This window comes from Aptenodytes patagonicus, chromosome 4, assembly GCF_965638725.1.
Source record: "Aptenodytes patagonicus chromosome 4, bAptPat1.pri.cur, whole genome shotgun sequence".
NCBI classification, from domain to species: Eukaryota; Metazoa; Chordata; class Aves; order Sphenisciformes; family Spheniscidae; genus Aptenodytes; species Aptenodytes patagonicus.
Window position 1 is genome coordinate 29797076 of NC_134952.1, and position 13000 is coordinate 29810075.

A 13000-nucleotide genomic window follows, 5' to 3' on the forward strand; every position below is an offset into this window, starting at 1 on the left:
AGAAATAATTACATAAATATTTAACAAATTTATCAGTCGGGATTTCCTCTCAGGCTTGAGAAACTACAAGTTTCAGAGCTCAAGACCGCATATGAGCCTATTCACACCAGTAAAGAAAGGTGGGTTTGACCTCTGCCTGCCTAATAACATATTCAGAGACTTGGATTCCCTTACCAATATGCATTAACTTCCTGAGTAACATCTTAACTTTAACATGGCACAATAAACCATTCTTTAAAAACAGATTTATTCTTTTTAAATCAAGTTTCTGATGATTTTCAAGAGCTCCTGTACGGCACAGCAACACACTTCCTACTGATGTACTATGCTACCGTAACACACCTCATACTGGCAGGGCAATTGTCAAAATTAAGAAGACTGGGATCATAGGATACTTTGGGTTGGAAAGGATCTCAGGAGGTCTCTAGTCCAATGTCCTGCCCAAAGCTTGGTCAGCTCTGAGGACTGATCAGGTTTCCCAAGGCTTTATTCAGTCAGGTCTTGAAAAATCTCTAATGACAGAGACTGCACAATTTCTCTGTATAGAAAACAGAAGGCAGGATTTTTTTTTTTTTTTATTATTTTATTTTTTGCATCCCAAGATCTGAAGGAAGAATGGGGATGATTAGGTTATGTATTGCACAAACACCGAGTAAGAAACAGTCTACATGCTAATAATTTAATTCAGATAAGACATAATTGATAATAAAGAGAATCGTAAGTAAGAGCAAAATAAATGCAACAGCTACAAGTCCATATGATTACACAGACTATAGCTGTATAAAAAAATCATCCAGCTTTTAGGGGGTTTATCACAACACATATTGAACTGACCGAGTAGTTTGGATTTAAAAAATTGTACAGCTTTTGTATTTCTTCCCAAATTGGTAGTCAGAAATATTTATTTTTCAACTTTCCACCACAACGGAAAACAACAGACAGAATTTCACTTCAATTCAGACTGAAATTCAGCTTTTTTTTAGCACTGAGACCAATGTGAAATTATTTAATTTTATTTACTTTTGAAATATGAGAAAATTTTCCATGAAAAAGTGTACTATTCAAAAGTTATTTGTTATCAAAAGACTGCATATAATTGCCTCTTCTGGAAGCAAATGTATCTTAATATGATTAATATTCTCCGCCAGCCAGTTGCTAATGTCAGTTGCCAGCACAGCATGGCAACTGTGTGATCCTATAGCTGGATCTTTGAGAGGAAGTTGAAAGAAGATCCAACAGATTCAGTTGATCAGCAGAACTGGCCAGTCTTTCTTGGACTGGCATTCCCTGTTATAACCTCTTTTAGTATTTACCTCTAATCTGAGGATCACGAAGCTCATTTCCTCTCTGCTAAATCCTTGCACACTGCCAATACTGAACTAATGCTGTTGTCTCAAACCACTTAGTCCCAGCTTTGGGGTATATGAGGTTCAAAGACTTCAACAATCCTCCTCACATTACTGCCATTTCCTTTTCTTCATGATGAACTCGCCCTGGTCAGCCCCAGATGCCCAGATCAGTTTGGGTTTTGTCTTTTGATTTTTCACCAGTAAGCATCTTTTCTTGACATGTACAGAATATTACATGTTCATCAGTATTTCATGATGAAACCCGAGTAAATGAACACAAAAGTACATGCAACGTTCTAAGTGTTTCTATAACATAACATTATTCAAGACTAAAGAGTAGAAATGCACATATATCATTCTCTCTTTTGTTATGCCTCACATTTATAGGGGTTTAAGCAAATTCTAGAAGAAAATCTAGTCCACTGAAATGCCCCTGTAGGATAGCTCTTCACATGTTTTCAATATGATTACATCTTTCACACTGTGTTTAGAAAGCTTCTATCACATTATGTGCAAAAGTGTCATTGTAGGTTTGAAAAGAGTAACTTTGACTCTCACACCCAATTCCCTACAATCCACAAGCAGAGTAACAAAAGGAACATACACTCCAGGGGAACATCTGACTGAGTTTAAGTAACCCAAGTGTTATTTTTTCCTTCAGATGTCTGTCCTACAGTTTAAGAGATCTTGCTACTCCCTTATTTATAGCATATGTGTAAGTACAAACTAATGAGTGGGGAACAAGGAATAAAATTCATTGTAACTTTTATCCTAAATAAAAAAAAACTAAACAGATTATGCCTGGGTTTAATATCTTAATGTATTTATTATTAACTTGCTCTACCTACTATACAGGAATTTGTTCCAAACATAGTAACAGAATTGAATGGGATATTTCACAGAATCACAGAAGGGTTGACGTTGGAAGGGACCTCTGGAGGTCATCTGGTCCAAGCACCCTGCTCAAGCAGGGCCACCTAGAGCAGTTTGTGCAGAACCATGCCCAGACAGCTTTTGACTGTCTCCAAGGATGGAGTCTCCCACAACTTCTCTGGGCAACCTGTGTTCAGTCACCCTCACAGTAAAAAAAGTGTTTCCTTATGTTCAGAGGGAACCTCCTGTGTTTCAGTTTGTGCCCATTGCCTCTGGTCCTGTCACTAACCACCAAAATAGCCTGGCTCTGTCTTTTTTACACTGACCCTTCAGATATTTGTTCTGTTATCCTAAATATGTTGTAACTGCATTATAATACAGAGCCTAAACTGATCAGACATTATCACACACTGAGAACATCCATCATACTCAATATTGTGAAATGTGGCCTATGCTTCGGAATTTTCCAACCAATGAGTTATTTGGGCCAGAAAATACTGCTTTGTCAAAACTGAAATTTTACACGGGAATTCTCATCTCTTACCAAAGATGAAATAACTCTGGTCAAAATATGAACAGTGAAAATAACATGAAAAAAGAAAATAGTACTTCCAGATGTTATGCAAGAAAAATCTCTCCCAAATTCTCTTGCTGTTCCATTGTGTATAAACAATTAAATATTCACTGGACCGGAAAGGGAGAAAGAGAGATGATCCACAAGTCTAATTCAGATTGTGTGTTACTCCTGTTGAGAATTATGGACTGTTGCCCATAATATGATGAGGAAACATCTTCACGAAAAAGCTCTTGCGTTTCTTATGACATGGAATAGGAACATTGTTTTAGAACTCAAGTATCACATGTCAAAAAGTGTTTTTCACTATCTTGTAACATAGTCCTAGCTACTCGAACGTTTTCCAAAATTGCTGTCCATACATACAATGGGATACAAAAACCTGCATTGATCAGGAAAAGATTTTGGACCACAGAACAAACTGCTTTGGACCACAGTAAGTCTCATACTGATTTATCCACAAAGAAGATGAGTCCAAGAAAGACAGTACACTTTCAGCTCTCTCTTATTGTGAGAAAGACTGAATTGCAGTCACACTGCTTGAAAGACTTGCCTTTTACAGGCCTGTAGTCACTGTTTATGAAAGGTAATTTGCTTAAGAGAGAACTGCTCTGTGAGTATATAAGAACCAGAGGCTACTGTGGGAATTTACGTATTTTCCTACTTGTTGGGTAAGGCTGCTGCTGATGCCTTGTTTGCCAGCCAAATAGAGGACCTGTCTTATGCATGACTGGTGACTACACAGCCATCATCTGTGAGTCCAATGTTCATCCCGTCACAATATATCAGATACATTTTATGTGTTCTTTACTAAGCAGTTTAAGTAATACATATTTAAAAATAAATAAAATTACAAAATACTGTCTTTTTTTGACCTGAGTAAATGTAAAGTTGCTACAGTTTTAAACATATAAAACAGGGCTTAGTGTAACGCCTGTTAAGTTGTGGAAGCATTATGAGTAAAGAAGCTTTGAAACAGCAGATAGAAATATTGAAGCCCCCGTTCCTGGGTAAACCGCAGTTTTGTGGCAAAGTCAGGATTGCTCAAATAAAAAAGCCGAATCTTCAAATGGAGAAACTGAGAAGCAACACCTGTTCTTAGAGGCACAGGCTGCTAAAGCTGCTGCTTCTCCTGCAGGCAGAGGAATCTGGGACTAAACATCCTTCAATCCCATGAGCCTTCAGCCCACAAGGAATCAACCTTATCATACACATTTAAACTTGTGACTAGCTAGAGTGGAGTTATTCAAGTCAGTAATTATATCTCAACGATTACTCATGTATTCTGACCTTAAAACATCAGGAAAATATGACCTTCAAATCTCACCAAAGACAAGAAAAGATTACTTGAAGAACTGTTTTCTTTGGAGATGCCAGGTACCTACAGTTCCAAGGGATTTCAGCAGGAACTGCAGATGTGGTCAACAACTGAAGTAATTTGATCTGTTGTGATATCTCATGTTTGATTTCTCCTTGATTAGTGTATGTATCTCAAGTTATATTGCTTCCTTTTGACCAGGAGGGGGACAACCTCTCATGGGAGATAATATCTGACCATGAATTGCAAGACACAGAGGAGAAAACGACCGAGATAATTCAATTATGATAGCTGAGATTTCAACCAAAAAAAAAATTTAAATTATTTTAAAAATTTAAATTTTATTAAAAGTTTTTAAAAAGTGAAGTGGATTCATTTTAGTTTTGTGTTATATGGATACCTTCCTTCCCATTTCATAACCCTTTCTAAATATTTCTTGAAGGAGAATGATGGTTTGGTTCACAACAGGCAAGTAAAAAAACCCAACACCTACTACTCTAATCAGCTTAGAAGGCTCCTTCTCACCTGAATAGTTTGGTTATGGATATGGATTAGAGGACAGACCTACACAGGTGATGTACATAGTAGGCATCTGCTGCAGACCACCTTAGCAAAAAGAGGAGGTAGATGAACCCTTCTTCAGAAGGCAGGAAGATGCCTCGTGATTGCAGGCGTTGGTACTTATGAGAGTTTTAATCATGCTGATATCTGCTTGAAGGACAGCAAGTTGGTCTTAAAGGAGAGCCTCCTCAGAGCACAGAAGAGTCCATTCCAATGCAAAGCAAGTCAAGCAAGTGTGGCATAAGGCCACCTTGGCTGAACATGGATCTCCTGACCAAGCTCAAACACAGAAAATAAATATCCAGAAGACAGAAGAGGGGATAGAGCACTTAAGTGGAACATAGAGACATTTCCCAAGCATAAGAGAATGGAGTCAGAAAAGCCAAAGCTCAGCTAGAGTTGAAACTATTGAGCAATGTAAAGGGCAAGAAGGAGGGCTCTTGTGAGTACGTTGGCAGCAAAAGGAAACGTAAGAAAAATGTGGGTCTGATGCTCACTGGGGCAGGGGAACTAGTGACCAGGGACATGGAAAATACCAAGGTACTCAATGTCTTTTCTGCCTCAGTTTCCACTGAGGAATGTCATTGGAAGGCTGCTTTATATTATCTTCAAAAGGTCATGGCAACCCTGGCACCTGATGAGTGGAAAAAGGCAAACATCACATCCATCTTTAGGAAGGGCAAGAAGGAGGATCCAGGGGACTACAGTCCAGTCAGTCTATCCTCAGTCCCCAGGAAGAGTATGGACCAGTTGCTTCTTGAAGACATGTCCACACATGAAGAAAAAAAGATGACTGGGAACAGCCAGCATGGATTCATCATGGGAAAATCATGCCTGACTAATCTGATTGCTGTCTCTGACAAGATGACTGGCTGTCATTCCCTTTTATTCAGCACCGGTGCATATCTGGAGTATTGTGTCCTGTTTTTCGGCTCCCCAATTCATTGAAAGACATCAATATACTGGAATGAGGTCAGTGGAGGGCCAACAAGCAGGTTAGGGAACTGGATCACACGATCTACAGGCAAAAGTTGGGAAAAGAGAGTTTGTTCAGCCATCAAAAAGGAAGGCTAAGGGGAGGTCTTATTGCTGTTAACTACCTAATGGGTAGGTGTAAAGCAGACGGAGCCAGACTCTTAGTGTGCAGGGATAGGATGAGAGGCAAAAGACACAAGCTGTAACACAGAGCATTCCAATTACATATATGGAAAAAAGGTTTTTATCATAAGAGCGGCCTAACACTGGAACAGGTCTCCCAGAAAGACTGTGGAATCTCTGTCCTCAGAGATACTCAAAACTCAGCTGCACAAGGTCATGGGCCACATGACTTAATTGGCACTGCTTTGATCAGGAGTTTGGACTAGTTGACCAAAAGTGTGAACTAACTTCCTTCTAATGCTAAACATGGTACTTATGATTGCGCCTTTTAAAAAAGTTAGGAGAACCATTGATAGAAGCATATGTAAAGCATATATGCCCAAGTATCTTGTATTTTTACTTCAGCAGGATCTAAAGGCCCCAGCATGAATGGTGCCTGTTTCAAACAAACACTTGTGGATGACAGTCACAACTTTAGAGAGACTGTGGAGTTTGGACTAATTGACCTTCCTGTATCCATTCCAACCTAAATGGAATAACATCATCCAAACAAGCTACCATATAGTACCAAACCATGCCTTGCAGAGGTAACTGCTCAGCACAAAGCAATTACAGGATATGTCTACACATTCATATGTAAGTGAAGGCAAGCCTGCCCATGTGCCAAGGTGACCTGAATTGATGTGACTGTATTAACACATCACCAAGTTTTAATTAATTTTGAATAATTCTGAATACAGTTCTGCCCCAGTTTCAAACCCTAGCCAAATATACTTCTTTTCAGTACATGTTCACAGTGCTGCATTGCACAAGTGAGAAAGACAGCTACTCAGAAGCAAGTGTACAGTGGGTACAGGAGGCTTGCATGGAGTGGTATAGTACAGGACATAAAAATGAAGATATGCAGTGTTGAAGACCCCAATCCTCTACAATATGTATTGGTCAGAAGAATAACTAGTTTTGCCAATTTGAGTATCAAAATTATTCCTTCATAAAAGGGCTAAAAGTTCTCCAGACTACTAAACACAGTACCATGTTTTCTTATATTTTGAAAATAAACCAGTAGCTTCTGCTTTACACTTACACTATGTTGTTTACTTTATGTAAACACTGCATGCCATTAAATGTTAAGAAAAAGTGCAACTGTAAACACACATTAAGAATGTATCAAAAATTCACAGAAGGGAAAATATCTCAATGTCAAATGTTATGAGTACCTCTTAGTACATCAATAATCAAGAGTTATGATGAAACTTTTGTTTCAGCTCTGCCCTTTTCAATACTTAATCATTACACATGTGCATTAGATAGTAAATTAAAGTATTACTGTGTTCTACCCTGCATCCTCATTATACTCTAAAACACCCTAAAACAGTGACAGTATGAAGCATGTGACCTACTTACTGCAGTTTGTCTGGCTGTTTCTCATCTCACAGAGAGAAGTTCCACAGGGATCAGGACAGGAAGTACATCTCTGGTCTCCCTCCTGACAGAGGGTTTGACCTGAGGAAAATAGAAATTTACTATTCTAATTATTTACCAGGCTAATAAAAATGACTGGGGTGTAGTGATGAGAAAATACAGAGTTTACATTACAATTAAGTATTTCGTTTACATAGTTGAGTAAGTACCCTACAGCATTTCAAGTGCAGTAAGGAAGTGTTGTAAGGAAGAAAAGTGTGCAGCACTGTCCAGATGTCACTTTTCTTTACCCCTATGTTTAATATAAGAATTTATATCCCAGTTTCTGAATGAGAGGTATTGATGTCTGAAAGCCATTTACCATGATCCTCTGGCAGAGTATGAAAAGTCATTTAAATCAGATTTCAAAGGGAACAATAGGTCCTAGCTGAAAGAGAATACCCTCTGGGAATTATTCTTCAGTGCCATTCAGTTGATCTGCTTCTCATTTTATAATTGTTTTGGTGGACAATAAAAATCATCCTGAAGAAAGGTCGTCAGAGCTGAAGCTTTATTGTCCTTCTTTGGCTGGTTAAAAAACAAACAACAACAACAACAAAAAGAAACCCAAAAAGGCTATGGTCTTAAAGATAGAATTCAGAATAACTAAAACCAGCACCTCATCAAAAAGTTTCTGAGCACATTACCTGGGTAGTTAGTTTCTCTGACAAATCCCTGGACTTCTCTCTGTCCCACAGTGGTGATAGCTCCTTTCCAAACCATTAAATTCTCTCTTCCATATGACTTTTGCAAGATCAGTCATTTAATTTACTATTCTGTACACAGAGACTGAACAGTTTGGATTTTACCATCTTATGCTGTTTAAAATGGTTTATTACAACTATTGTTTAGTGTTCGTATTGCACTACTGTCCACGAACATTAATTATTCAGTCATGGCATCCTTATATTGGGCATACAGAAGATGCTGAAGAAACATCTTGTTTCAATGACCTTGACAACAACCTTGTCCCAAATAACTGATGATGTAGTCATATCTATTCACAATAATGGGGATTTACTTCCCTTCATACATGTTATATATTAAAGCAACGGAGGTACTTTCTTTTGCTGTAGCAATTGACTGTCTTATTTTACAGGTGCATCTGATTGCAAAACGGAACTTGAAAAGTAGGGATAACCTTTTGACTTCTAAGCTATCACAAATCTTTACATTAAAATTCATTTTTGAAGTTTGCTCCAACGCCTCCTTATCTCACAGTGGAAGAGTTTCTCAACTCTTTAAAAATCCCTGTGCTACAGTGTAGATTCTTTTGATCCTAGCACAGTCAATGCTGAATTTCTATAAACACACTCTACCCTGTTTTTTGAAGGGATCGCACAACCAGCTGTGAATACATCTATATTAGATTTCTATTGTCACAAAATGAATGACAGCAGTAATGTTAATAGACGAAATACCTTAGATTTCCTTAAGGTATGTAGCGAAGGAGACCATATTTCTCATTCAGATACAGATGAAGCAATGGTCATTTGTAATCCCCATATGTATCTACTTGTACCATTACACAAGGTCCCTGTATCCTTATATAGGCAAGTGGCAAGTCACTATATCTTGACCTCAAATTTCTACGCTGATTTGACGTTTACTGTGTTTGTAACAAAACCAATATTCCAGATCACTTCAGCCCTAACTTCACTGCCTCTGCTAGGCACACCGAAATTGTTTGATTTGTAGAGCAGACAAGTCTTTGTATTAAGTGTATGTCCTATTACATTTTCTGTAGTTGCTGAAATCAACAACATAAATAAGAAATATGAAAGAAAGTTACAAACAAGAATTCTGCCTTGCTTTTACATTGACTTTGCAAGGAACCAAAGAGGAATAATCCAAATGAAGTCCAAATTCTGCCTACATATTCTCATGCAAATTTAGGACGGACAGGATGTGGTTGCATAAAAGAAGAATTTTGCTCTACACAATATTGCAAAATATTAGATAGAGTTTTTTGCACATTGAAGAATTAATAATAAGAACAAGGAAAACTTTCATATTTAACAGCTTTGCAGTTTAATGCTAAATGGAAAAATCTTTTAGCATGATCTGTGAGATCATTGACTACATAATTATCACCCCATCCTACTCCTCTGCATTTAGTATCCTTGAATCTGTATCTGTTCATCTTACCAAAAAACATTTTTAACCGTTTCTTCAACATCCACAGAGGCAAAAAGCCGTGAAAACAAAACACGTTGCTGACTTCTAGCCCAGATCATGCATCAACGTTTTCTGTGAAATTCTCTTTTACTAGTGATAAACAAATTTAATAGGCTTAAGTTGGGTGAATTTTAGCAGTTGAAATGGTTGCTTATAGAACGTTCTAAATAGTTTTGTACTTTTCAATTTATCCCATTCTCCTGCCTCATCTCTTTTATATTAAAAACAGTAGTTTCATTATCAGCAAGAGAAACGGAGGATCATGGAATTCATAGAATAAGACTGAGGTTGGACATCAGGGAAGATGAAGAATAAAAACTGAGCATTTTGTGAGATAGCACAGTCAGAACTAAGGAAAAAACTTGGTTCTCAGTTTTTAGATTGCCAGAGTCAGAACTGGAAGAAATTTCATGCAAGACCTCTTCGGAACGTCAACATTAATTGTGAAGAATAATAATGGTAATTTCTATGTTCCAACTTCTCGGTTGTTTTTTGGCATGGAGATGTTTAAATTGGAATAGGAAGATCCTGAGAACTTAATATGAACAGAAGGGACTGAGTAGACATGCTTATGAAAGGATTTCTTCTAGACTGGTTTCCTGAAGAAATGAGGCTTATATAATCACACTGTGTATTTATCTTATGATAACAGGTCTGTTCTACTCTAATAACTTTTGAATAGGTTGTCCTATTACCACTACATCTGACAGCACTAGAGTTTTCTAAATAAAGTGAATTCCTTTAATTTCTTAAAAACAAGATTCATAAGAGAAAGATTTCAATAATTCTCACATTGAAGGAAAGGCTGCAATCTGAACCTATACCTTACCAGAAACAAGAGAACTACATGTGAAAAATACCTTCAAATGCTGAAACTATCACAACATGACATCATCTCTTTCTGAGTGTCAAAATGTACCACAGGACACAAGTCTTTGGGAAACCATGTTCCAGGGCTCAAGAAACTGCCTGGTTTCCTTTTCTTTCATACAATCCATCATGAGACAGCTGTTAAGTAGCTGTGAAAACTTACATTCTCATATATTTTCCCTTAGTCACACTAAATCATTAGTTTACTTATGAAAACATCCTTTCTCTGACTCACAAGTTCTGATGAAAATAGGATTTGCATGAGAAAATTCCTCCTCAGATGACACCAATTGCTGCGATAGTAGCTTCTAATTGCTGCAGACAATGTGAATATGTATTAATTTATTTCAAGTAACAGCTGATCATGTCAGATAACCAAATACTATGCTAAATACCACCTCCATTTCTTTAACTTTTTATATTTTTAAGGACTAATAAAACTCTGCTTACAACTTCCTGTGTGAAAGGAGACACTAACCAGCCTTAGCAAGCGTTATTTGAAAGGCAAAGAAAGTAAATTTGTCAGACAGCTTTAGCTAAAGGCACTTCAGAACAAAGCAGTCAATGGTAGGTTCAGTAAGAACAGTAAAATGAGGGATATCCTTACTTTCACTGCAGTTTTCTTCATCACTTCCATCTTTACAGTCATTATCTCCATCACACTGGAATGCGCTAGGAATGCACTGCCCATTTCTGCACTCCACCAGACCCTGACTATGACATGCTAGAGAGAAAAAAAAGATGATATTCTGATCAACTTAAGTTAATGAAGGTCTTAATTATTTTTTAACATTGCCTTGAAGTTATTTTAGGAGAAGCTGATAACACTGCTTAGCACTGAAGGACACTAGACATTTTTCATTATGTGTAGGCTATGTTTTCAATAGCCTACAGCTATACTGATCTTTAACTACAGGGGCTGAAACTATGTATGTCAGGTATTAGCGAGAGGCTGAGATGAAGGTTCAGCTTTTCCAAGAGAAAAACCCCATCATTTTTACTCATATAAAAATTGTCACCTATTCTTTGTCCGCTTACTTACATTCCTTTATTCAGATTAGGTTCTTAGATTTCAGGGAAAATTGTAGGATAGCGGTTGCAAGGTCAAGCACTGAATGGCAGCAAGAATCAAAGCAGCATAAGCATATGTCTTATGATAACCTTAATCACATTAAAACATGTGCTAGTTCCCCAAGACTTGATTTTGCAACCTCAGCAATATTCTAGTATAGTTTTTTTGCAGATATACACCATCATCACTGGAGCAGACAGAAGTCCAAACTCTGACAAGGTGTGATAGGTCGCATACAGGCATATCAGAAAGCTGTCACAAACTCAGAATACCTACAGTTTAAGAGGTTACATACATTCATTCATTACTGTTTAATGGGAACATTACAATTAACAAAAAGCTAATTCTGTAATTAACAAGAAGCTGAAACACAAGGCAATGCTGGTACTTCCCAACAATGGCAACAAATGTGTAATTTGCTGCAGCTGTCTACCAGAAGGGACATTTGTCAAGTGCGAACTTCTGAAATCAAATAAGCCTGTAGATTTGCCTTACAAGTAATAAGTAAGTATACCATGTATCTTACATTTTGGTTTTTATTTTTAAAGAAAGAAAAAACTAATTTAGAGATTAAGGGAACTTACAGCAATTGATTTCATCTGATTTGTCTATACAGTCATGGTCACCATCACATACCCAATCAGCTGTTATACATCTCCCATCTCCACACTGATGATGCGTCACTGGATTACAATCTATATAAAATGCAAATGTGAGGACAAAAAAAAAAGGAAAAGTTACCATTTGTATAATTTATATTATTGATCAATTGTTCTATGCCTATAAGCTAATCATTCTTACTAATGAGCTATTTTGCATTAGTAAATTACAATAAGAGATTTTCTGTACCTGCAGATCTTTTTGCAGATGGTAGTTACATATGTTCTGAATTCTATTGCCTATATAGATAGTGATGCATTCATTCCTTCTCTCAGGTGCACAGTCGTTTCCATTTGCAAATAGACAAGTTTCTAAGATTTGTTAAGCACATTAAAAGATCTTCTGGCCTCCCATCTCATGGAATGATTTCCAGTTAGCCAACATTTTCAGTTGCCGACAGAGAAAATCATTCCCTACATTTATCTTTTTACTAAGAATTAAAAAAAATATGTTTCTCAACTGTCATATCTGGCACTTAATCAGAAACTATGTTTTTTGCATACGCTTAGAATTTTCCATAAGAATTATCTACAAAGAAACTATTCCAATCTTCATCTTGCTCTTTCTACCCGAATGCTTCCACAAATAAAGAAAAGCATTCTGTTGAGCGGCCCGACTTTACACCAAAATAAATAGGGAGCGTAGACACAGTCCAGTCTGCAAATCTGCTATGAAACCCATTTATAGCCTGTACAAGAAGTTAGATCTTAAATTTTATATAGAAAAAACTATCTCAAGATAGGAATGGTAAGAGTCAGATTAATGTTTAGAAAAGTCTTTAATCAAAGATGGTTTTTGAAAAAAAACACAAAACAACCAAAACTAACAAAAAGTAGTGCAAGATCTTAAAGTATGTTTAATTTGGAGAAGAAACATAAAGCAAATCTCAGAAAAAACTGTGCCTTTATTTTTAGTTTTGAAATTCTCTGTGCTTTTCCTTAGAAAAGCGAACAAAAAAAGGTGAGAAATAATATTTTAATTTTTAA

The 13000-nt window shown here is 36.9% G+C and overlaps 1 protein-coding gene across 1 annotated transcript in view; it reads right to left on the bottom strand.

The window, feature by feature from the left end:
• The window catches only part of CORIN (corin, serine peptidase), a 166568-nt gene that overhangs the window by 40778 nt on the left and 112790 nt on the right, over positions 1 to 13000 (bottom strand). The window contains exons 8-10 of the mRNA XM_076336202.1: positions 11939 to 12049; positions 10890 to 11006; positions 7178 to 7276 (exon numbers count right to left, since the gene is read on the bottom strand). Of these exons, the coding sequence (XP_076192317.1) occupies positions 7178 to 7276; positions 10890 to 11006; positions 11939 to 12049 (327 nt within the window). The remainder of the gene's footprint in view (positions 1 to 7177; positions 7277 to 10889; positions 11007 to 11938; positions 12050 to 13000) is intronic.